Source organism: Dicentrarchus labrax, unplaced genomic scaffold (genome assembly GCF_905237075.1).
Source record: "Dicentrarchus labrax unplaced genomic scaffold, dlabrax2021, whole genome shotgun sequence".
In the NCBI taxonomy this organism is placed as follows: Eukaryota; Metazoa; Chordata; class Actinopteri; family Moronidae; genus Dicentrarchus; species Dicentrarchus labrax.
The window spans coordinates 24,854,420-24,880,247 of NW_026136702.1; the positions used below are offsets into that span (position 1 = coordinate 24,854,420).

Genomic DNA, 25,828 nt, shown 5'->3' on the forward strand with positions numbered 1-25,828 from the left:
GCTGACCAAAGGAAAAAAGAAACAACAGTACATCCAGGACACACAGCCTGTCCACCACGCTCTGCATCTTTCCTGCTCAGCATATGTCTTTTTTAAAACGTAACTTCATTAGTTCTTGCCCAACTGCTTTTTTATGTTTCATGCTTTGTGTAGGACCCACTTCCAAGGCTGCCATGAGCTGCAGACCAACGAATCCTCCTATGTTGCACAAGCATGAACATACAGACATTTATACACCAGCATGAGTTAGTTGAGTACCTGGCTTCTCCTCCGCAACTTCTGACTCAAGAATGCCACTGGCCTCTGCTCCCCATCCACTTCCTGCAGCAGCACAGCTCCCAGGCCTACTCCTGATGTGTCTGTGTGCAGGGTAAATGGCTTGGAGAAGTCAGGGCTATGCAGGACTGTAATCAATCGCCTATACCAACCCCAAGAAAGATAACCATATTCTTAGTTGTGGGCACAAGTAATTCCTGCATGACCTGCACCTTCCCCACTTGTGTCTAATGACTCCACTTCCAAACCTTAACTGGTAATGATAGTAAGACCTGCTGCTTTGATGAGCTGGAGAACCTGACGGGATTGATCTGTGGCCCTTTGCTGCATGTCATCACCTTTTCTGTCTTTTCAGCTGTCATTATCAATTAAAGGCAATAAAAGCAAAAACCTGTACAAATGTCAACTTTTAACACAATGAATTTATTTCATCCACAACAAGAAAGTAAGATCTTCAGGAACATAAATTAATATTTAACAGCTGAAAAAGTGTCCTACTCCTCTTTTGGTTTTCATTGTTTGCAATGCAATGCAGTGTTATTCAATACTTTATATGTCCAAATTTGACACAGATCGGTGAGTTAGTCTCCTTTAGTTAGTAGCCAGAGGTCATATGGTCATAAGTACTCAACTCAGATAACTACAGTAGAATTGGTAAATGCAAACATGTCACTCTTGTAAAATGAAATAAATCAATACGAAACACTGTAGGGTTACACTGTGTTTGGCAATGCAAAAAAAATTATATGTGGGATGAGGTGGGAAATTATTCCAAAAAACCTTCCAATTTTAAGGTTTTATCCAGATAAATATATATTTTTTTATTAAAATGGATGAATACTGATAGATCTAGGATTTCTGCATCCTATGACTGATCAAGGTTTGCTTTGTTTGTGTTTTTGTGTATATGAGGCAAAGAATAATAAATATATTGTTGAAAAAAACTGTATTCTGTTATGCTAATTTGCCGTTTGTTGTAAATGCAAGCTTCATACTTCTTCAATCGGTTTAACATTAAAAGCCTTCCAGCAGTTTAGGCAGTAATCCCTTCCCTGTAAGGCTTTTCAAACATTTGCAGGAATCGCAGAAGAGCAACTTAACATCAGAAAATCATCAGAATAAATTAACCACAGAGACCTGTTTTTGTTAAAAAGAGAAAGTGAGGGGAAGGTGCTGTGGAAATGTACTTTTTTTTTTACTGAAATCAACACATGAGCCAATGTAGGACAGTTTTTTTCCCCATCTTTATACAGCATGGGTCATAAAGTAGGCCTATATGGGAATCTGTGAGATTGTGGTTAATGTAATAATTTGTTTTGAGACTTTTATCTGAATGATATCTGCATAATGAAAAAGGCCAGTGAGACTAGCCAGCTAGTCTCTGTTAAGTGTCTTAGGGTTGAATACTGGTGTCCTGTGGCTTAGACGCATTATCTGAAATGTCCCAGCAGCATCGTTTCTTTCAGCAGTTAGTAGTGGAATGTGACCATGTTCAAATCAACACTGCTTCAATAAATACAGCTCAACAAAGTCAACATTGATGTTTTTTTTCAAAATAAATTAACACAATACAAAAATGAAAATTGCATTGACCTATACATAACAGAACATAGTATATCTTCTTGTATACACTACAGTTGTACACACAAATTGTGTGCAGTATTCCAAAAATAAATACAACTTCTTTTTGGATTATCTACCGTGTAATCACTTTATCAGCTGAAATGATGATGGTTTTAAATCTATTTTTCAAAACAGGGCCCCAAGACAGCGCCTCAAGATCAGACGCCAGGGGACTTATTACAGAAACGTTCTATCTTAAAGCTGCAGTAGGTAACTTTTATAACAATAACTTTTTGTTATATTTGCTGAAACTTTCACTATATCCTGACAGTAGAACATGAGGCAGATAATCTGTGAAACAATCAGGTTCCTCTGGCTCCTCCTAGTGTTCCTTTAATGACATTTGCAAGAATCCACTGCGGCTGAACGAAAACAACCAATCAGAGTCAAGAAATATAGTTGATTGTTGAGTTTCATTCCCAGGGTGTTTGGGAATGAGATTCAGCAATCAACTATCTTCAATCTCCAACCCAAAGCATCCTTATATCTTTCTTGGCTCTGATTGGTTGTTTTTGTTCAGGCCCGGTGGATTCTTGCGAATACCATTAGGAGAACTAGGAGAAGCCAGAGGAACGTGATTTTCTCACCGATTATCTGTCTCATGTTCTACTGTCAGAACACATTGGAAATATCAGCAATAATGTCAAAAAGTTATTTTTATAACTTACTTACTGCAGCTTTAAGATAGGATCTGCAAGTTAGAGTTTCTGTAATACAGCCCCACGACCCTAATGATGTCAGTTGATAATATACATACTCCCATATCCCCAAAAACACAGTTACAGTTAATCATTACCACAAACCAATTATCATAAACAGTAAACCTGAGGCTTTTGCAGGTTCCTGGGCCCCAGGGCAGTTGCCTATTTTGCCAGATTGATAATTCTGGCTATAGGCCTCTGTGTAGACAGCCTGTCAATAGACATGCACTTTTCTGTATGATAGTTGAGAATAAATGTTATTTTTTAGGCCTGTAATTAGTTACATTTCAGCAGATATATGGCAACAATGATTAATGATGAATAACAATGAATAATGGTTTGACCTGTGGTTTTGCTTCAGAGATGGAATGTCAATAAAACAAATAAAATGTCTGCATTAACAAATTCAGTGTCATAGGACAGCCTACATGAGATTCTCATTTACAGGTGACCCCAGTGTGATTATCAGCCATGCATTTTAGTGCAATGTCATTCATTGTGTACCCAGTAGAGGTCTTCATGAGTCCCCTTGTTTCCTTGTAGCCGAATCAAAATTTGATTGCACAGGTCTCAGGTGTGTCAGTATGTTTCTCTATTCCAGTCTGTTTGGATAGGTACTACTCTCCAGCCAGAGCAGTACTCATCAATAAATCAAAATGTATTCATGCACAGTGGGTACTGGTAGGTTTTTCCCCTGACTTGTATTTTCTAGCCATGATCATACACATTTCCCTTTCCACGCACTCACAGCAGGAGATGGCTGCTTGGGAGCATGGCCAGACCACAAAACAATGTCTACCTTCAAGCTGCTGCTGCTTCACATTAACAGCTTTCCACAGGCAAGCCACTGGCAAAGCCCTGCTAAGTCCTTGTATAATAAAAATGTATTTACATTGCAAGATATGGAAATTTTTCTTAGTGTTTCTGTGTTCAGTTTTAAATACTCTGTTGTGAGTGTGGAATGAAAGAAGATGCAGCCATTGAACTGTTTAGATGAAGACGTGCAAGATACAGGCACGTATTGCAGCAAATTATTAAAGTAAGCTATCTTTACTGCTGGCTGTGCGCTCATCACTGGCTCTCATCAAAGTATGCCACAACACAGGTGTCCCCTACTGTATGGACATTTGGCATCAGTTTACACCGTGAGAATATTATACATGTATATATAATGTCCTTTACATGCTCATTGAAGTGATGTGGGAAATGATTTTAAGAGCTGAGTGTAGAAGGCCAGGAGGCACAACACATAAGCAATGGCCTGGAGGCTCCTACGAACACACACTTCCTGTCAGAAGCCCTGAATAACACTGGTTATCCAGTGTTACTAAGTGCTCTCCGTCATTAGTTCTTGTAGGGTTTGTTGATGACCTTGTCGATCCATCGCAGGAACCTGCTCACACGTGTGTACACCCCAGGGAAAGAGGGGTTACCGCAACCATGGCCCCAAGAGATTACTCCTGTCAGCACCCAACGGCCCTCCTCGCCCTGGCAAACCAGTGGACCCCCACTGTCACCCTGGCAACTGTCCACACGGTGGTGCTCTGACAGGCTCCCGGCACACAGCATGCGGCTGGTGAAACGATCACCGTATCGCTTCTTACACTTCCAGGCTGGAAGCAAGGGGACCCAGGCCTGGAGCAGAGTGCGGGAGTACTCTGAGTCTGACAGCGGGGGAAAAAACAGGTCTTATTTATTCTTATTTACATGTGAGTACAGTATTAAAGCATTAAAGGACCAGTGTGTAAAAATAATAACATTTCATTATTAAAAAAAGGAGTAGTCCATGTCTAACCCACTCTGCTTACCCTGACATTCTTACCCTAACCAATCTCACTCCTCATGCCTAAACCTAACCTGCCAAACCAATGAGGGCAACGAGTACCAGTACAATCAGAGCCAGTAAGGCATGTCATGACTTCGCCACTGTGATGTACGCACTATGTACAGTAGAAGTCAGGGTACAGTGACATGAGCATTGCACTCTAAAAACTGGACGTATAGTACAAGGAACATGTATGCTACTAAAGATATATGTGTGCTGATTTTATAGCATTTTTAACAATCATACACACGTAATAGGCTTCTTTTTTGACAGATTCAGTGTTTTCTAGTCCTTGATGCTTGGCCATTGTTGTATTAGACAATGTACTTAACAATTAACAATTTACCACTGCAATAAAATATAACTGAGGTGAACGCAGTTTTGGTGTGACTTTGCTATGAGCGCCACAGCTATGTGACATTTAAACAATTCATCAGCACTTACAAACAGTGTCCTTGTAAGTCTGGATAATTAATACACCTTATTGTGAAGAGATTTTATTAGAACTACTTTATACTGAAGAGGTAATCCCTGTGATAGCTGCTGACAGTCACTCCAGAACAGAGGTTTTTGATCTGTGAGGCGTCAGGGGCCTTGGAAGAGTTGAAGGGGGAAAGACGTGAGACACTGTGAATGGGAAGTTAATTAATGTTTGTCTGCTGATCAGGCTCACTTATCAACAGCCTCAGCAGTTGCAGCATCAGTGGTTGTGACATTCAGTGGATGCCAATGGGGGCAATTTGAGCTGGGTTTCATTTGGACTGGCTCAAGTGACTCATCGTGGACCCATTGTGTGATTTGTATAGACGTGCTAACTAAAGATAGCAAGTGACCTGTAGCACAAAAGTCTGAGTTAACCCAGGTTGAGTTGCACCATTATGGAAACCTTCACATTGCCATTTATGAGGTTAGGTTAAGACATAGTAAAGATGGCAACAATACAGTTATAGGTAGGGGATTGGGGGAAGTCTTGATTTTGTCTGAGTGTGTCCAGAGTAATGATGACACCAAGGAATGTGCTGACATTTTGAGAAATGCCTGTTTGCCAAGAGTTCAATGAAAAGATCATCTACTACAGGGATAGGTCTGGATTGTGTTCAGCCTAGTTTCGTAGACTCCTAAAAGCAAGAGGAAACTATAGCTCTGTAAGAGGTGGTAAAAATACCTTCCAGCAAATTGTTAGTGATCCTGTGACTACAAGCAGTGTCTTAAAAGTCCTGTCTTGACTTTGACACCAGAAACCGGGGTCCTACATGTTTTTAGGTTTAGGCAAGTAAAACATTTAAGTTAGGAAAAGATGTAACCTTGTTATGTTCTTGTGTCCAGCCACAGTGGTTCTGACCAATCAGCATCCTATGAGGAACAACTGGCAGCTACAGCGTGAGCTACAGGCAGGGTTTAACGCCAGTGTGTGATGATGCGTGTGATGAGTGACTGTTTGCTTGAAAACAACAATAGCCGCTGCTTAAAGAGGTTAGTGTAGATGCTGCTAGCATCAGTTCTATAAGAACTGGAGAGTATTTCTTCTTTGAAAGAAGAGCAAACAACGACACTGAAGGTTTTTCTCCATGGAAAATATGTTTTCCCTTTCCTCACGAGTTTGACTACATTATATGGTTCGTTGATCTTGTGAAGTTCACCTGTGATAGATGGTGATAAAACAAATGGTTCATCCAGTCACCTGCCGAGTCATTTTTGAAAGTGGCTGCTCTTGGAGCTGAGAGCCACAGACAGGGTAGGGAAGTCAGCAAGTAGTGAGAGACGGATGAACACATTGTGGCATTTTGTTGTAAGGCAGGATGTGTTGTTGATAAATGGTAATATACTATGTGATTTAGGCTGATCATGTGTCTTTCTGTATGACAGGAATGCACTGTTAGCCTTGGGAAGGCCGCAGACAGACATAAGTAGGGATGCACAGATTGGGAAATTCTGGGCAGATACCCATGTTTCTAATAACTATTTGGCCGATAGTGATGTTTTTTTGTTACTATTTATTTGCTCTTTTGTGCCAGTTTTCAATGACGACTTTCTGCATGGTTCTGTGTAACAAACCATCTGGTTTAGTCAGGTTAGGACAGATGGTGGTCGGTTAAATATTGAGAATTTTGTTGACTTATGTTTCTGTATCTATATAGTGGACGTACAGAAATGAAGCTGTTATCTGTTCATCTGACAAAAAGATGCAATGCTCATTTAAGTGGTTGCCTTATTGTCATCACTAAGCCACCATGCTGGATTAAGATACTAATGGTAAAATATTTTTGTCACATTGTAATGATAGCCTAATGAAACACAAACAGAAATAATTTTCTCCCGTTGAGAATGGGGCTCAACATGCGACAGTCTGAGCGGTGAAGTTACCTGTGATGCCCCAGCCAGTGATCACACAGGCAGCAGGCCTCTTCTCCCACTTGTTACCTGGCTCTGGCAGACACACTGCACCAGTGTGAGGGTTGAATGCCACACAGTTGCCCTCTGTGCCTTTGAGCCGCAGCAGGGCGATGTCGTACTCCCAGCCCTGACTATGGTACTTTCTGTGGATAACAATGCGTTCGGGGGACAAAGTGCGTTCAAAGTCATCCTGCTCTTCAGTGTGGTAGTCACCCAGGCGCAACACATAGCGGGTTGGGTCTCTGCCAAATCTGAAGGGAGCAAAGAGAGACAGTATATATGACATGCATAACCCACAAAGTAGTGCTACTGCAGCTCAGGAGGATTTGCTTTATTTTATTTTTTCAAAATATTTGTTCTTGCTTCATATCAATTCAAACTACACCTTCATATGCAGTTAAGACAATCTGCGTTTGCGACCTGTTAGTTAAGGTAAAAACAACCAAAATAAAAACATTAAATGTAAGTTAAGTGAGTAGATTGGATTTCTAATCACGCATGCATTTTTGAGTGACCCACTGAATGATACTTGAACTTTATATTTGGTTGTGTGTGTGAAATTTGCCAGTTTAAAAAAAAAGTTTAAAAAAAAGAAAAGGTACAGGTTAAGCAATGCAACTAAAGAAGTTGACCAGATTCACATATTCTGCCAAAATGTGTGTCCATTGTGGTCACATTATGTGGTAACAATTAAAAACATAAATGTTACATTAATATTAATACATGAATAATTAATCACAGCTGGAAAAGGACTATGTGACATCAATGTGTATTTTTGAGCTGTGTACGGTTTCTAATGACAATAGGCGACCATTAGAGGGAGCTGTCTCCTACCTCTTGAAGCAGTGGGCAGCAGTCACAACCCAGCAGGGGTTGATGAGTGAGGCTCCACACAGAGGATGGTTGCCTTTAGACTGAGACCTGAGCCACAGAGACACCTGCCAGGGCCACTCACCCCTGAAATCACACGCAGACACACAGGTCAGAGTTAAGCTTTCAGGAGGCTGCTGCTGCTGCTGCTGAAACAACTGCACAGTTTCACATGTCTCGACAACTGCACACACAGAAATTACACTGTATAACTACTGTAACAGCACCTCTGTTGGGTGGAGATCCATGGCTGTACAGGGGCTTAAAGACACAGTAAATCAAACTCAGCTCTGCTTTTTGTAAGTGTGTGTGAATATACATACATTCCACTGGATTCCAAGTGTTGTGTGCGCATACTAACCTCAGTGACTTATCTCCTCCTATGATCCTGCGTCGACGACGCTGGTTATTGAGTCTCAGGCCACAGGTCTGCATTGCTATGGCGCCATCTCCCATAGGATCCAGAGTGTAATCACAGATGACACCTGCATCCTCACTGTGGCGGCAATCATGGCTGTCTTGGCCCACAGCTGGACACTGGCCTAGGGACGTCTCAGTGCCTGAGCATCGAACATTGTCAAGATGGATGGGACCCCGACCCTCGCCAAAGTACGCCATGGATCGGGCTTTAGCCACACCGCTGGGAAGACAGCACACAAAGTCACAGCATCATTAATTCTGTTCCTTTTTGAAGAAAAGTTAAGGGATCACCAAAGTTGTTATAATTCAACCTGTGTGTACCAAATTTGATGGCAAGCCATCCAATATTTGTCATTTCATGCACAACCAAAAATGTCACCTTGCTTCTAGTACTTAACGAAGAGGATCATCAAAGTGTTCGGGATCCATCCTCTGGGGATCATGAATGTCTGTACAAAATTTCACGGCAATCAATATAGCAGTTGTTGAGATAATTTAGTCTGGATCAAAGTGGTCAACCAACAATGGATTTCCTAGAAGGATAAACCCTTTCCATTTTAGACACACTAGCTTTCTTAGGCCAAAATATCAGAGAAGGTGTAATAATACTAACATGAACCCCAGCTGTCTGCAAACCACAGCTGCATTGACATCATTCCAGCCATCATCACACACACTTCCCCACTGGCCGTTAATAAAGACCTCCACTCTACCCTCCTTCCTGGTCTCTCCAGCAACCAAACGCACCAGAGGGCCTGCAAACACACAAGAGAAAACATGGGATTACTGTGTAGTTGATGAGAATTATTCATGCCCTGAGGTTTTCAGATGCTAGCAAGTTTTGACATATCCTGAGGTATGTTGGCCTTTACAACGATAATTCACACTAATCTCATAAGCAGGTCTTCTTTAGCCACTAATGTGTGTGCTTACCAATACGAAGCATTAGGCCTGGTATCTCATTGGCATCACCCCCTCTCTGACAGCGGACACCTACATCCTCACTGTGAGAGCAGTCATGTTGGCCCCACTTAGAGTGGGTGCATTCCAGTAAAGTGGCTTCTGTTCCCTGACACTGCACCTCGTCCAGCAGGATTAGTCCATGAACTTCTTCATACACCCTGTCAGGAGCCACCTCTGCTCGGCCCCTGCAGACAGAAACAACCACAGAACATCTATAGCTGTATGGTCATTTTGACAACATCACCAAAACTCTGGTGAATGAGAGGAAGACTTCTGTACAAAGGCTTGCTAAATCTTAATTTAATTTGCAGAATGACCCATCTGTAACTACAGAAACAGTATAATTTCCTGTAAGGATTTTCTCTAGAATTTGAAGGTTGTAAATAAAGTTTTCTATGGACAAACATCATGCATACTGGTTGTTCTCAGTGTTCTGAAATTTGGTGGAAAAACCTTTATCATTATTTATTAACTGATATAAGTGTATGAGTATCTAATAATATAGTCTTATATTAATTTGATCAGAGACATGGAACCATGTGCCACTGCAAGTTATGTGTCAGCATGTTTTCATTCAAACCAATCTTGGATTTGAGTTTGGTGGAATTATCCGATTGAAGGGACCTATCAGTAAATCAGATGGTAAACTGGTAAAAAGATATGTAATCATAAAACCAGTCAAATTTTTGATTGTGATCTTACACAGTTGGTCTCTAACACTTTGGCTTCAGTTCTGTGCCACCACAACAATGATGGTAGCACCATGTTGCACAGCCATGTTTCTACAGTAGCCCAGAATGGGCAAACCAAATGCTGGCTCTAGATAGAGCCTTTCATGTTTTTTTGTGGCCATCATAGTTTCTCGGAAACGCTTGGGAATGGGAGGGTGAGTTGAGGGGTTTTTAATTTGCAACCGTGCTTGATGCCACTAAAATGACCCAAAGAATAAGATCATGAATTCAAATGAACAAAATTTGATCCTCTTGGAGGGCTTCTTATGGTTAGGTAAGGAGCTCAGACATCCCAAAGGACCTTAGAAGGAGTAGGTAGGTAGGAAGGAAGCAGACAGGAATAGAATCCCTGCTCCACTGCATTGAAAGAAACCAGTTGAGGTAGTTTGGGCATTTGTTCTGGATCCATCTCTGAGGAGGTATTCCAGGCACATCTAACTCTGAAGAGACCCCTGCGGAAGCCTCGATGGTAATTTATACTAAATCCTAGGGAATGCCTTGGGACCAAACAGAGTAAGGGGAGAAGGGCATCTGGACTACCTTGCCTAGCCGGCCACTATGACAGGAACCCATATACAATGCAGAAAAATGGATAGATGGATAATCATAAGGCTCTAAGACTAGAAAAAAATGCCAGTATGTTGTTCAATCTTTGTGGGTTTCTTTTCTTTTTGCTTGAGCAGGGAAAAGAAACCTTTAGTGCTTAGTAAGAATGATCATCTGCACACATGATGGCACATGGTTGTTTATCCCTATTTTAGATTGATATAAAATCACAGGTTGGTACACAAGCTCCTAAGGCACAGAGGTGTTCAATTTCAATTTCAATTTTCAATTTTATTTGTATAGCGCCAATTCATAACAGAAGTTATCTCAGGACACTTTTCAAATAGAGCAGGTCTAGACCGAACTCTTTAAAACATTATTCCATAGTGACTCAGATGTAGCAATGCACTGACCTGAAGCCCAGCTGTCTACACACTACCTGAGCATTGAGCTCAGTCCAGTTGTCGTCACACACAGTGCCCCATTCTCCCTGGTGGTAAATCTCCACGCGACCCTCCCAGTGACTGTCTGCTCCCACCAGACGAACTGCACCATCTGCAGCCACACAGGAAAATAAATACTGTATTAGATCTCATACTCAGGGGAGTGCATGACATACATTATCTTGTCTGGTTTAGTGTTGGTGTTAGTGGTCTCTTTTAGCTCACACTGTGTGGAAGGATTCTCAGTCATCCAAGTTATGGGATAGTACATGCAGTACATTCTTGAAAATGTTTTGCCCCTCATCCAAGAGGCTTCTCCATTTCTGATTGACCAGTGGGGAGTCCCAGACAAATAATCTCTGTGGGATTGTTAACCTACAGTAAGGAATACACTGACCTATAGTAGGGCCACAAAACACCCACTGAACAACTGCATGGCCAAACACAGGAGGGCCAATCCTTGGGTCAAGATGCAGTAGTCCTACCTGCATCTAAAGGACATCTCTGAGAATAACAATGTATACAGTTTGGACAGAGAAGACAGATGATTTGAATGAGGAGTGAAGAGGGCCATATATGTCAAACTGGAACAACCATCACAGGTGTCTGCGACACCACTTACCAGCCATGTTCAGACCAAAAAGACTAGGGGTTAAAGCAGGTATGGCAACATAATGCTAACATTCTGTTATATAGCAGCTATAATATTTACCATGTTCGGCAACTTATTTTAACATGTTAACATGGTAACATTTGCTAACTAGCACTAAACACAAAGTAAAGCTGAGGCTGATGGAAATGTCATTAGTTTGCAGGTATTTGGTTCTATACCAATGTATTGGACAACTTCCCCCCTGGTAGTGGTGCTAGATAAAAAGTTAAACGATAACCAAAGTTATTACAATTAATCCTCAGAGGAGCATAAATGCCTGTTCCAAATTTGATGGAAATCCTGCCTAATGTTGGGAGATTTCATGCAAAATCAAAAATGCGAAACTTTGTGGTTGTGTTAAAGAAAAAAGTTGAGTGATCACAATTATCTGTCAAAATAAATCTTTGTTTTTTACACAGTTTCATGGCAATCCATCTGTTCTTGAAATATTATATATAGATATATATTAGTGAACTAACCAGCTGACCTGACCGACTGACAGACAGATGTGTACTGAACCTCCAAATAACATCCATGGGTCTTGCAGCAAGACACAAGACTCAAAAGTCACTCAGCAGTGCAACCTGGGGAAGTTGAGAAAGATTAAACAGAAATTTTCTCTGTTGCACAAAAGCAACAACCTGGAGAGCTGTTTTCCCTTTCACTTCTTTATGTTAAAGAAGTCAGTCAGAACAGAAGGACCCTTTTCGGATGAGAGGCCAAATGTCTTTGACTTTAGATATTGCAGTGATATCTGTTATAATGGGGTTCCACAGGAATGATTACAGTGTTGTCTAATATGAACGTGTGAGTAAGTGTTTCCTTCCTTGGCTCTGACCTGTGTATGGATTGCAGGACACGCCTGCGTCTTCCATGTGGTCACAGTTGTGCTGCTCCCACATGTTATGAGGACACTCCTCCAGAGAGAGTTCGTTGCCTGTACACTGAACCCCATCCAGCCAGATGGGACCAAAACCCTGGCCAAAGTGGGCCCATGTCCACGCCTTGGCTACGCCCCTGTTGGTAAAAGGGCAAACAAACTACACCTTTAATCTGTAGTATAAGGTCAATTACACCCAAGAAATGTCCATGTTGTATTTATGTTTTGGTGGGGTGCTATATTGGCATCATCGATTTATATGAGTTTAAATTTTTTTAAACTGTATGTTGATGCACCTGGTGTTTCTAGTGGTGCACCCAGTAGAAAGGGTGTTTTTCTTACCCCAGGTTCAACTGTCGGCACACAACCTCAGCATCAGTGTCATCCCACTGGTCATCACAAATGGTACCCCACCTGCCGTCACGGTACACCTCGACACGGCCCTCAAAGTCCTCCAGGCCTCCCACTAGCCTCAAAGGGATGCCCCTGCCTGAGAAACAAAGGGTAAAGGAATAAGTGAGCTGATTATACACATATCACCAAAATATGGTGTTACTTTTGGGAAGATTTTCAGACCCTGGATCTGGAGCCATGTAGCCCCGGACGTCATAACAATCGTCTCTATCTTCACAGGCGCCATAGAGTCTCATTTTCTGGTTCATTTTGCTGCCTCATTACCTATGTGTGTGTATATTTGTGTATTGGGCTGCATGCAAAGCTTTTGAATATGCAACAGAAATGTGACTTGATGAACCACTGGGCAAAACCAACATCTTAAAAATCTTTTCAACGTAGACAAGAACTTAGGTTTTCTAATTACAGGAGACAGTTGACTGAGGCTTGCTCAACTGTTAGTGGAGCACAGAGCAAAAAAGGGCGGGACTTTGGAAGGGTCAGTTGGTCAGTCTTGAATCTATTCTAAACATTGCCAACAAGACAAGATCCTATCTCTACATATGATTGTATATGGCCAGCAGTGCAATTGTGTACCATGTGACATGTTTCCAGCATTATGTGTGGTTATAATGCTTCCACAATACATTTGTTATTATTTATTAGTTATGTATTTGTTTATCTGAGGCGACACTCTGATCTCACCTTCTGGTTCAGCACAAATCACCCCAGCTTCGTTGCCATGGCTGCAGTCGCCGGTGAGAAACTTCCTGTTTCGGCACTCCAGTAGGGAATTCTCATTACCACGGCAACCCAGACGCTCATAGTGGAATACGGAACCTGGGCCGAAGTAGGAATGCTGCAGGGCTGTACCAATCTCACTGCATGAACAGAAGATGCACACAGAGGCAAGGGCAATGGAAATGTCACATTAAAAAAGACTTCAAAGTGTAAATGACAATTCTGATGGAAGCTACTCTGTCCAGTCATGCTAAGCTAAATGCAAATTCCAAAGTTTATAAGCTACAACCTCAATGGTGTAAAAACTTTCACTTTAGTTTTTAAGCCTGGGTTGGGGTAGGTCAATGAGCCTTACTGTGTTGCCCTAAGTGACCTTCTAGTGCCTGAAGCCTGCTTCATAGTTGAAACAATGCGTGATGGAGTTGCCTCTGTTTTGATTCATCGTACAGTGTCAGATTCCATCCACTGATAGCAGCATCACAACACTAGAGGGATGTTTGTATGTGATCAGGGTGCATCATGCTTTTAATTATATTGTCCATAACAACTGTGTTTGCATGTGGAGCTGTGTCACTCTTTCTGAACAGAGTTGGTTTGTAGACCAGGGTCAGATCAGTCACAAGTAGTAATATTTAGCACTAGATCAAAAGTTGTGTGTAACCTTCCACAACAGTGCGAAAGACACTCTGTCTGTCCAAAAACACAACTATAATGCAAAGTAAGTAGAGGCGGCCATTCAAAATAAAACTGCAACAAAACTGAAAAAGGTCAGTATGGTTATAGCTTTGTCTGCAGTGAAATCATTGCTGTTCATTGTCATTTATGCAGGGTTGTATAATGAAATGTTGTCATAGTTCCTTCTATGCCAGTGGTCCCAACCTTTTTCTTTAAGGGACTCCTTTTCCATTATTTAGTAAACTGATGACATATTTTAGGGATATTTCATATTATACAAACAGAACAACTTATAAACAGTACAAATTATAAATGCTGCATTAGAAATGTGTTTTTCTGGTATTTTCAGGATTTCTTTATAAATACTTTTATATTTAACATACTTTATAGGCTTCTTTTTTGACAGATTCAGTGTTTTCTTCTCCCTGATACTTGGCCATTGTTCTAATGCAGGATGAGGCTGTTCACCAGTGAGTAAAGGATCTGTTAATATAGCTTGTGTTCAGATCATGTTTTTTTTAAAGCTTAAATTATTATCTAAAATGAAAAAAAAAAAAAATTAATAACAATTCTTTTTTTTTTTGTATGATGAATTGTTGTCTCCCAGCCTGAGGGAAGAAGCTGTCTCTCAGTCTGGTGGTACGGCAGCGGATACTTCAGTACCTCTTCCCAGAATGCAGCAGGGTGAACAGGCTGTGGCTAGGGTGGCTAATCACAAACAAGGTTTTGACCAGTCATCTCTATATGTGTATTATCGTTAGAAACATGTCTGGCTCTGCGCTCTCACCCCAGTCCCAGCTGTCTGCATATGACACTGGCATCGCGATCGGTCCAGTGTGTGTCACATACTGCCCCCCACTGGCCATTCAGATAGACCTCCAGACGCCCACTGTTGCCTGATGTCCCCCCCACCAATCTGGCTGCGCCTGCAAATCACACAGGGAGAATTCCCACAGGTAAACAACACATGGAAAAATGTGTATATAATATTTATACAATATTTAGACAAAGTTCAATCAGGAGCAGGTATCAACAAAGGTATATTGAAACATAATTAGCTGAAAAGTATGTGTACACATAGGCTGTTCCACCTGGCCCCGAAAACAAGCCCTATCCCACCATCAGAGATGACACTCCGCACCTATAATTGGTATTTGGCCCCACCACCTGCAACAATCACAAAGCCCAGCCCCCATCACCTGCAACAAGCCCACATTGTTGTAATGGCAATAATTAGCACATCACACTTAAGACATAGAGATAGATAGATAGATAGATAGATAGATAGATAGATAGATAGATAGATAGATAGATAGATAGATAGATAGATAGATAGATAGATAGATAGATAGATAGATAATTAGATTAACAAGCAGGGAAAGTGTGAAACTACACTAGGAGCTCAAAGCACCAGAAGACCTGAAAACTTTGAAAAACAGCCTCACTGTGTCCAAGTTTGTGAATTTAACTGAACATTTTGTTACAAATTAATTAATTTGCATTATTGAAGCACAATGTTAGCTGACATGATAAGAGCTTTAGGGGGTCTGTCTTGAAGAGGTTTCCTGTATCAAAGTCAAGCTGAAAGTTCTTAATTATTTGTATATATGCTGCATATTCCTAAATTAAGGTGTTATAATAATCAAATATATGAATCACAGCAAATCTGAAGCCAGGTAAATTTCTAACATTGAAAACCTGTACACACGGTACAGAGTGGGACGACCAGGGGGTTAACAGGGGCCCAGCAGTTCCTGTTTGCTGTGGGGGCCCCTAGCAGGTTGATATGGCCATTACTGAATAGAGAAATAATTGGTGACATCTACCCATCCATCCATTCATCCATACTTCCATTCCCCTTTCTTTTCATCCATCCATTTATTCATCCGTCCATCCATATGTCCATTCCCCCTGTCCATCCATCCATCCATTCATCTTCCATCCATCCATCCATCCATCCATCCATCCATCCATCTATTCCCTTATCTGTCCATCCATCTATTCACCCATTCTTCCACCCATCCATCCATTCAGCCTGTCCATCTATCCATCCATCCAGCCATCCATCCTCACATATCAGCTCACCCTGATGGCAGTCGCAGTAGGCCCAGCTGATGGCACCGGAGCTCTGCCTGAAGAAGCACCAGGGGTTGGCCTCTTGGTCTGGGTTTCGGCAGAAGCTGTGCTCCCCCAGGCCTCGGCCTGGATACTGCTGCATGTAATCTGGGAAGTCTGTCCACTTCAGGCAGGGGGAGCCTGACTCCGTGCGGGAAACCGAGCCATTATAGTATCCCAGTTCTGTAAAGCCTTCAGAACAGGAGAGCGGAGCTGCAGAAACAGGACGTCACTCAGTCAGCTATACAGCCTCTACTGCACATGATTTTACTTTGAAACATTCTGGTCATAATACTTCGACTCAGGAGCAATTTGGTAAATGGACCTGTACCACAGCCGCCCCATATTTGGGGTTCAATAGCTTGCTCAAGGACACTTCGACATGTACTACAAGGAGTTTTTAAGTGGTTATGAAACAGTCTCAATGTAATACTGATGCCTCTATATGACCTGCATAAACAAACAAGACCATCAGCGCCTACAAGGAACATTCATTTTATGTTGATTCTGGCGCCCCATGTGGACAAAAGTGGTAGTGTTTCTACTGCCTGGTTTTATTGAATTCAAGGGGAATCCAACCTGGTGGCAGACAGTAAGAATAACTGTATAGAAATATCCAGTCTTATCTCTGATGGTCTTGTTTGTTTCTGTATGTCATATAGAGGCATCAGTAAATTGAGACTGTTTCATAACCATGTAAAAACTTCTTGTAGTACATTTAGTTAAAAAAACAAAACAATACTTTTACTTGTAACAGAGTAGTTTTCCATTGTAGTATTGTCACTTTTACTTGAGTAAAGGATCTGAGTGCCTCTGTGTGATGCTGCAATGGGCATGTGGTTGGTCTGAGGTGATCTTCAAAACCTCCCTTATCAACAAACTTGGATTTTTTACAACACTGGAGACACATTCAGAACAGGGTTGATCACTGTTGACAGCCCCATAAATAAGCCAAGAGCCTACATGATCCTCAAAATGCTTAGCTGCTCTCTGTTAGGATCTTTATTTATTTCTACGTTAGGATCCTCATTAGCCGGCTGATCACCAGTGGTGTCTGAAGCAGCTTCAGAGCTCTTCCTTGGGTTATGGGCTCCCGTAGTGATTGCTAAGAACAAGCTCTATGAAGCTGGAGTGCATGTCAAACAGGAAACATTCATCTGGTGGGCAGATGGTAGTTTAACAAGACAATGCTGTGGCTGAAGACGCTTAAGAGCAGCCAGAAGCACTGCCAACTGTAAAACTTATCTATAAAACTGCTTCCTGGGGAGACGCTATGTGACTGGTTCACAAACAACACACACACACACACACACACACACACACACACACACACACACACACACACACCTTGGTTTCACCTTACTGGTCGGATCTCACCAAAGCCCTGCAGTTGAAACAGATCCAGCTGGCTAACACTGGCAGATTTACAGAATTGTTGATTAATGTCCCTATAAATAAATAAAGAAAGAAAGAAATAAAGAAACAAGAACAACTCTGATTTACCCAGAATCCCACAGTCAATTACTCAACATTTGTACGTGCAGACTCTTGCAGACACAGCTGCCAGCTCATATATTTTCCAGAGGGAGTATGAGACAGGTATGAAGTCAGTCGGGCTTTGCTCCCATTAGAGGTAAACCCTCGTTGCCATATGGGCTCAAGCATGAAAATCAGGAAATGTACAGGCACTTTAACTGTGGCTATGAGCTATATGCACAGGGTGCTGCTGCTGGTAGTGGGGGTAAAACAGTAAACCACACTATACACAGACATGCTGTGACTGGAGGGGACAGGGCAGGGAGCTGAGGTGATGAGACAGAGGGCTGGAAAGAACAACGGACAGAAGGAGCATAAAGGCTGATACTGTGAGTGTCTGCTTTTGGTGGATGATGTTGGTTATTATGACAAGACTGTGGGAGGCAACAGAAACAGAGGTTAGAAATTAGAGGCACAGGTTTGTACGCTACCAATGAAGTGATTCACACCCTCAAGCATATTTTTTTCCACGGCATTCAATCACTGTGGATATTACTATTGGACACTGACTACACTGTGTTCCAAATGTTTTTGTTCTATTTTAGTTTTAGATAGTCAATATGATTTTTTATTTCTCAACAATTATATCGTAATCTGGATTTTATTAAACAAAATTACCAATAATAACAATGGCATTTTTTGCAAAATAAAAGTGTTCCAAATTATTATGCAAAACAGAGTTTCAAAACACTTAACAGTTTCTAAAGGACTGAAAACAGAAATCTGTTGTGAATTTTACCATTAGGGGGTAATTCTTCTCAAATCAAAGCTATTCCAATCAAAAACATCTTTACAGATCGAGCTACATATTACCATAGGAGCCCTTCTTTGATATCACCTTAACAACTCTCTCATCCATTGACCTTTTAAGTCCATGTACAGTTTCTGCCTGTATTTCCTTTGAGGATGCCAGAATTGCCTCCCAGAGCTGCTGTTTTAAGGTAAACTGCCACCCACCCTCATAGAGCTTCCTTTTAAGGATGCTCCACAGGTTCTCAGTAGGGTTGAGGTCAGGAGATGATGGTGGCTACACCATGATTCTTTCTCCCTTAATGGCCATTGCAGCCTAGGCCACAATGGTATTTGTTGCAGCATGGGATGGTGTGTTGTCTTCCATGAAAATGATTGTACTCCGAAAGGCACGGTTCTTCTTTTTATACCATGGCCGGAAATGGGCAGTTAGGAACTTCATATATTTTGCGGAGGTCATTTTGACACCTTCAGACACCTTAAAGGGGCCTACCGACTCACTTCCCATGATTCCAACCCAAAACATCACTCCACCACCTCCTTGCTGACGTCACAGCCTTGTTGGGACATGGTGGCCATCCATCAACCATCCAGAACTCCATCCATCTGGACCATCCAGTGTAGCACGGCATTCATCAATTAATAAAACTGTTAAATAATTAGTCTTCATGTATTTCTGAGCCCACTGCAATCATGTCTCCTTGTGGGCATTGTTTAGGGGTGGCTGAAATACAGCTTTATGCACATCAGCAAGCCTCTGGAGGCTCCTGCATCGAGAGGCTCTTGGGACTCCAGAGGCACCAGCAGCTTCAAATACCTGTTTGCTACTCATCAGTGGCTTTTTCACAGCTGCTCTCTTAATACGATGAATTTGCCTTACAGAAACTTTCCTTAACACGCCTTTATCTGAACGAACCCGTCTGTGCTCTGAATCAGACAAATGTTTTCACAGATAGATAGATAGATAGATAGATAGATAGATAGATAGATAGATAGATAGATAGATAGATAGATAGATAGATAGATAGATAGATAGATACTTTATTTATCCCAGGGGAAATTCACAGGAAGATGATCTCTCTTAATATTTCGTGAAATATCCAGTGTTTTCATACCTTTTGCAAGATACTGCACTATTTCACGCTTTTCATCTGCAGAAAGATCTTTTTTTCCACTATATTACATGAAACCTGTGACATTCTTAATAATGTGGAACAACATCCGTAGGTAGTTTCCTGTTAATTAGGCTCACCTGGCAAACTAATAAAGACAAACCTGTCTGAGATTGATGTCAGTGATTTAAACAGACATGGGAAGCAGCACAATTGAAAGCTTTCATTGAAAAACAAAAAATCGAATGTTTGTTTAATTGAAATCGTATTTGCATAATAATTTGGAACACAGTGTAAAGGACCAGAAGGACCAGTGTGTAGGTTTTAGTAGCATCTAGTGGTGTAGCTGCAGATCGCAACTCCCTCGCTTCATCATCCCCTTCCAAGCATGTAGAAACTACGGTGGCCGCGAAACACAAAATGCTCAAACACCCCTATCTAGAGACAGTGTTTGGTTTGTCCCTTTTGAGCTACTGTAGAAACATGGTGGTTTAACATGGCGGACTCCTTGGAAGAGGACCTGCCTCCTCTGTAGATAGACACGGCTCATTCTAAGGTAAATTCAATCATTCAATCACAAATATAAAATACTTAAAGACTGCATTAGATATAAAGCCCTGATGTTGAATCAGCCAGAGTTGGTGCTCCAGCTCATCCTAAAGGTGTTAGATAGTTCTTACACAGCATAGTGGGAAACCATTTCTTTATGGAGCTGGTTTTGTGGTATTGTATGCTGCTGTATTAAGAGTTCCTTCCTTCATTGGAAGTAAAGGGCCCAGACCAGGAAAAACAGACCGAAAGTAGTTATGTGAACAGGGGGGTCCACATACTGCATGAAAAGAATTGTGCAGTATGTGGTTTTACTGTTGTTTTAAAGCCATCCCTGTAAAGCTTTGGTTTTCTGTTTGGGGCTTGTTGTCTTGCTGCCTTCCCCAGGCTCATGCTGGGGTGGAGTCTAGAGCCGGACTGAGATATTGGTGACTAAGATATCATCAGCAGATATTGGTCAATCGCAGACATATCAGTATAGTATATATATGAAAAAAATTCAATATATTTTCTGGTATATAATGCACAAAGAAATGTGTATTGGTGTCACTGCAAAGTTTCTCTAGCAGAGCGTGCTGTGATTTGCAATACCGTGGTGAGCAGCACAGAGTAAGAGAGAAGAAGGAGCTCTCAGCAACTACAATTGGTTGACAGTGTATATTTTCAATTATTGAATATTTAATTTAAATATAAAGTTATTTGTTGAAGAAAGCAGCCTCCTGAGAACATTTGCAGCATCATATCAGTGCACAATCCCCATAGAAAAAAGGTCTGTTTTCATTCCAGCTCAAACATTCACTATATTGGCCGCCATATCGGTAATGAATTTCTGTGTTTGGGTCACATTTTTGGTGTGAAATTTTCTCCTCTAAAATTAGTATCAAAAATCTAAAATCCTATATGGAGTCTTTCTGCTGTTGTGTTTAGTTTGGCTTACACCAAACATAGTGTTAAGTGTGATGGTGTTAGTTTTGGCCTACTCAGACCTTTGTTTCAGAATCTCTCACATGCCTTCTGACAAACACTAGCCCCTGATGTCATATGCCATTTGCTATTAAAGCAGCTGGACTATTGACGATTGTAAATAAAAAGCAGTCTAGATAAGGCCGTTTGGGTTTTTCACCCATTTTTAATAGTTTCTCCTTTAGACTTGGAAGGGAAGGGTGAAGCAAGGGAGTTGTGATCTGCAACTAAACCACTAGATGCCGCTAAATCCTGCACACTGGTACTTTTTTTGTTGTTGTTGTTGTTGTTGTTGTTACCCCAGTTGCTGTCATTGTTTGTGTTACCTTGTCATGTCTCATATGTCTTCCTGTCTTAACTATCATGTTAACGTTGCACTGATAAAAAAAAACCCAACACATTGGACCTTAAACTAAATTAATTTAACACTCACTGAATCTTCCTCTCTGAAAGCACTCATCACAATAGGAATATAGAAAGATTGAAACTGAAACCACATATCATAAAGAATGGGCCATATAAATGATGCAACCACTCATTCAGACAATGGAGGTTATCAAACTGTGTCAATCAGAATTAATTATTACAATGACTGGACTACAGAGGGTTGTCAACCCAAACAACAAATGTTGGATGCAAACCAAATCTTGACTACAATATCTGATCTAGGGGAGTCACTACATACTACCTGTCTTGCTCGTAAATACTGTTGTTTTACTGTCAAGCAATGACTTCACACTAGTTCCGAGACCACATATTTCAGTAAGGTCCATGCAACAGAATTACGTTTTTAAGATTACCCTTACCTGCACTCTGCACAGTATTCGAGTATCCACCTTCACTGACCTGTGGAGGAAATAAGACATCATGGAACAAACAATGATTTACAAGCAGAATGCAGAGGACTAAAGCAACGAACACATGGTGTATATTATACTGCAAGGCTTTTATACAGTTTTCATGCCAGAGACCCAACTTTCAACTACTGTTGAAGTAATAAGTAAATAAAGTTGTAGTGTTTTAGAGATCTTAAATTTGTGCAGTGTTTTGATATAATGATATAATTCCAGTTGGTTCCATTGACTCATTTTCTTGACTTTATACAATTACAAAAATGTAAGCCTCAGTGTGCTATACTGCTAAGGATTTTTCCATCTTTGTTTTTATTTCAGTTTATCGTATGTCCAATTCTTAATGTCAGCTGTTTTGGGGAATGTAATGTAGAAAATAGAAAATTTATAAGGGGAATTTTTAAAAAAAAGAGGAATTAATCCTTTTTTTTTTTTTTTAATAAAATTATAAAAAAATTTTTTTTTATTTAATAAAAAAAAAAAAAAAAATATTTAAAAAAAAAAAAAAAAAAAAAAAAAAAAACATGTTAATATGGTTTCTTTTACATAATTATGTTTATTTGATCAGTGTTTGGGGGTTTAAAATCACTAAAAACCCTCTAAAAGACTCGGACCGTACCTGAAAGAGTTGTTAAACTGTGGTGTTTCACTGTCACACTTATCTGCAGTGATATAAATAAAAATGAGCACAGACTTTGACCTGCTGATAATATGAAGCAAACAGATCAACCGCCAATGGAGGAATGAATGAATAAACACACTGCGTTTCCTCCTGCGGCACAGTGGATCTGAGACTATGACTCAGCTTGGATTTAAGGCTGTTTGAGTGCATTCTGGGTGAACGGTGCAAGAATTACAGCCCTGTCACTGTCCTCCAACACTGTGGGACTGTGTATAAAAGGGCTAAATGTCCTACACTGTTCACCCAGTGTACTGTAGATGTGACAACTTTAAAGCTGTCAGTCAACCTTTCAAAACACAGTCAGGTCATCTGATGCAAGACAACTCAGTCAGATATCTTAGCCCAGCACAGGTTGTTCAAAAACAAAACTATAAGATAAAAATCCTGTTTGAAAACCGATCTGAGCCTGGCCTTAAAGCTGTAACATGTAACATTTCTGCATTTCTTCAACACTCGAGCTATGTTCTATATGTAGTTGAGTTGTGTACTTCCATTATCTCAAATGTTTGCAACAATGTTCAAACTCAGAGAAATCTGTCATTTTATTCAGGTACCACTGTGTTTTACTGGTCGCATGTCAATGGCGTCATATCCCCTTTGTGCCTGCGTCAGCGTTGTGGTTGTCTGCCAGAAGCTGTCATACATTTATTGTTTATCCAGTCTGAAGCCACATTGTTACCATCCACTGTTTAGGGCTTGGTGCTTTTTAACTCTAGATTTGAACCGGATGAAGGATTTTAGTCATCGGACGTCTGGATCTTAAGTTATCAGAGAAACAAGCTGAGCTAACGTTAGCAGCAGCTCGGCTCGCCGCCCCTCTGGGTCGTCCTTTGTCTGTCCAACAGCGTGGGAGAAACAGTGATTTTTAAAGTGGAACTGCTTTATTCAGTGTTTTTAGCGGTTTTAATCAGCAGGTCTGTTTGTGTTGGAGCGGAGGAGACCTCTGTGGATAACTGGGCTCCCGGTAGAAACCTCCTGAACCATGAACACTGAAGGAATCCTAACCAGGAGAAGCAGACTGCAATGATGACAATGGTGGAGAAGACAACAACTCCGAAATTTGTAAAAAAAAACAACAACCGTAACTTAGCAAAGAGATATGGGTAATGGTTTGTGTTACATACATTCCCACTGCTTACAGCTCTCTCTTATTCCTGCTGAGAGCTGCTGCTTTTTGGTTGTATCAGCGCCCGCCTCTGATTTCCACAAGGGATTATACAAGTGTACTCTTATCTGAGACTGTGACAGCATTGTCATACTCTAACTATTCATCTTGAAAAAAAGAAAAACAACGTACAAGATGCTCTGGATGTGCACTATGAGATATAAGAACTGCCACTGTTTTTTAAATGTTTTATTCATTTTCAGGGACAGGACACATTGTTCAACATCACAGTAACTGTGCCAGTGTTAGCCAAAAGGTTCATTTTCAACTGTTATCCCATGGCCAGTTATTTTAGCCATTTGTGTTTTACAAAGTCTGTGTTATGGGTCTTATAGTTTTCTAGAAATTAAGCTATCTGATATGTCAGTAAATTCCTCTAAAGGTTCATGGAGGGGACAGTGTATTTAATTCCATGTAATAACACAACCTACAGGGGTGTCGGATTCTTAATATCAAGAAGTATCTTCTGAAAACACAGTCACAATTCATGAATCATCCATTTAGAAAAACAGATAATAAACAGCATGAGAGGAAAAACAATATCTCAGTCATTCCACAGTCAGTCGGTCTACTGTCATTCCATTTTTCAGATCACTGTTCATCTACAAAGGTACGTATTTAGTATTTTGGACAGATCACTAATAGCAATGCCTCTTATTAAAAACTGAAATGAATGACTTCCAGCAGTTCTCACACTTTTGCAAAGTCATCCCTTTGGCAGGTCAGTTTTTGCCTGCGTGCCGTAGGCTTGACACCCCAGACCTGATTTCATTTTAGCAGGTCAGCTGAACTTAAGCACAGTGTCGGATTTTTTCTGTAATTTCCTTATTAATCGCTGGGCAGTAACTCGTTACTAGTAATAATATTACAGTAATAATATTACTTTCCACAGTAACTAGTAGTGTAACCAATTACTAAAACATTTCAGTCATAATATTACAGTATCCCTAAAATAGAATTAATTACAACCTTATTTTTGTTGTCACCCCCTAATTTGAAATCCAACAATCCAATCACATCCTTCATTCATTCATTTCTGTACTCGTGGAGGAAACTAGTTTGGAAGATGGAAAAAATATTCCATTACTTTAATTTTAACAAACAAAACTGGATTTCGGGGACACAATGACCACCACAGTTTTGTGTAGCACAAAAGTAATATAACTAGTAGTGAAACTAATTGTTGGCAGGGTGTTATGAGTAAAGTAATGATGTTACTTTTTAAAAGAGTATAGTATCGTTGTTGTTTTTATTCATCTACATATTGTAGCTATTGTATATTTATGAAGTGTATTCTTAACGGACTGTTTTCTTAATGAATTGTATTTATTTTCATCTTTTTAGAATCTTGTTTATTGTTTGTTGTTTTGAAATATTAACACTGCAATAATTGTTTCTAACATCCATGCCATTAAAAGCATATTAAATTGAAAATTGAAAAAAATTAGTAATGACTAATACATAAATAAATAAATAATAATAATAATAATAATAATAATAATAACAATAATAATAATAATGAAGAAATTATTTCCAGGAAACTTCCTAGATGTTTTTATGACAGATCCACAGAATAGGGTGTTTTGTATCTATGGAGATAAATCAGACGTGTTCCGTTACAGAATACCGTGACAAAGGCCGGTCCGGGCTAATGACAACCCGTAAACATCAGCTTTATATAGGCTGCTTAAACTTACCTCTGCGGAGACACACAGGGCCAGTAGCAGACAGCAGGGGACGAACCCGGGCACGACTTTCCTCCGGTCCATCCTGCCGGGAGGAAGGAACCATCTCCCCCACACCTTCCACACACACCTTCACCAACCCACCGACCCACCGCCTGCTGATAATCTGTCCCCTCCGAGCGATAACAAAGTGCCGGGAAAACACCCTCAAACAGCCCGGCTGGTCCGCCCTGAACTCAACTCCAGACACACAACCTGCTGCCGAGCTAAAAATGACTGTCTGTTGG

The 25,828-nt window shown here is 40.7% G+C and overlaps 1 protein-coding gene across 2 annotated transcripts; it reads right to left on the reverse strand.

Annotated features, from left to right (window-relative positions):
- Nucleotides 1-680: 680 nt before the first annotated feature.
- Nucleotides 681-25,828, reverse strand: si:ch211-51a6.2 (neurotrypsin). Of its 2 annotated transcripts, XM_051423074.1 has the most exons (14): nt 25,554-25,828; nt 21,965-22,004; nt 16,219-16,461; nt 14,921-15,059; nt 13,423-13,598; nt 12,667-12,814; nt 12,283-12,461; nt 10,763-10,904; nt 9,043-9,257; nt 8,723-8,864; nt 8,051-8,329; nt 7,654-7,776; nt 6,790-7,070; nt 681-4,264 (listed from the first exon to the last, which is right to left on the reverse strand). In XM_051423074.1, the coding sequence occupies exons 1-14, from the start codon at nt 25,623-25,625 to the stop codon at nt 3,945-3,947; spliced, it is 2,499 nt and encodes an 832-aa protein (XP_051279034.1). In that variant the 5' UTR covers nt 25,626-25,828; the 3' UTR covers nt 681-3,944. The 2 variants fall into 2 exon arrangements, with proteins under 2 accessions (XP_051279034.1, XP_051279044.1); XM_051423084.1 differs by lacking the exons at nt 21,965-22,004; nt 25,554-25,828 and adding an exon at nt 17,596-17,618.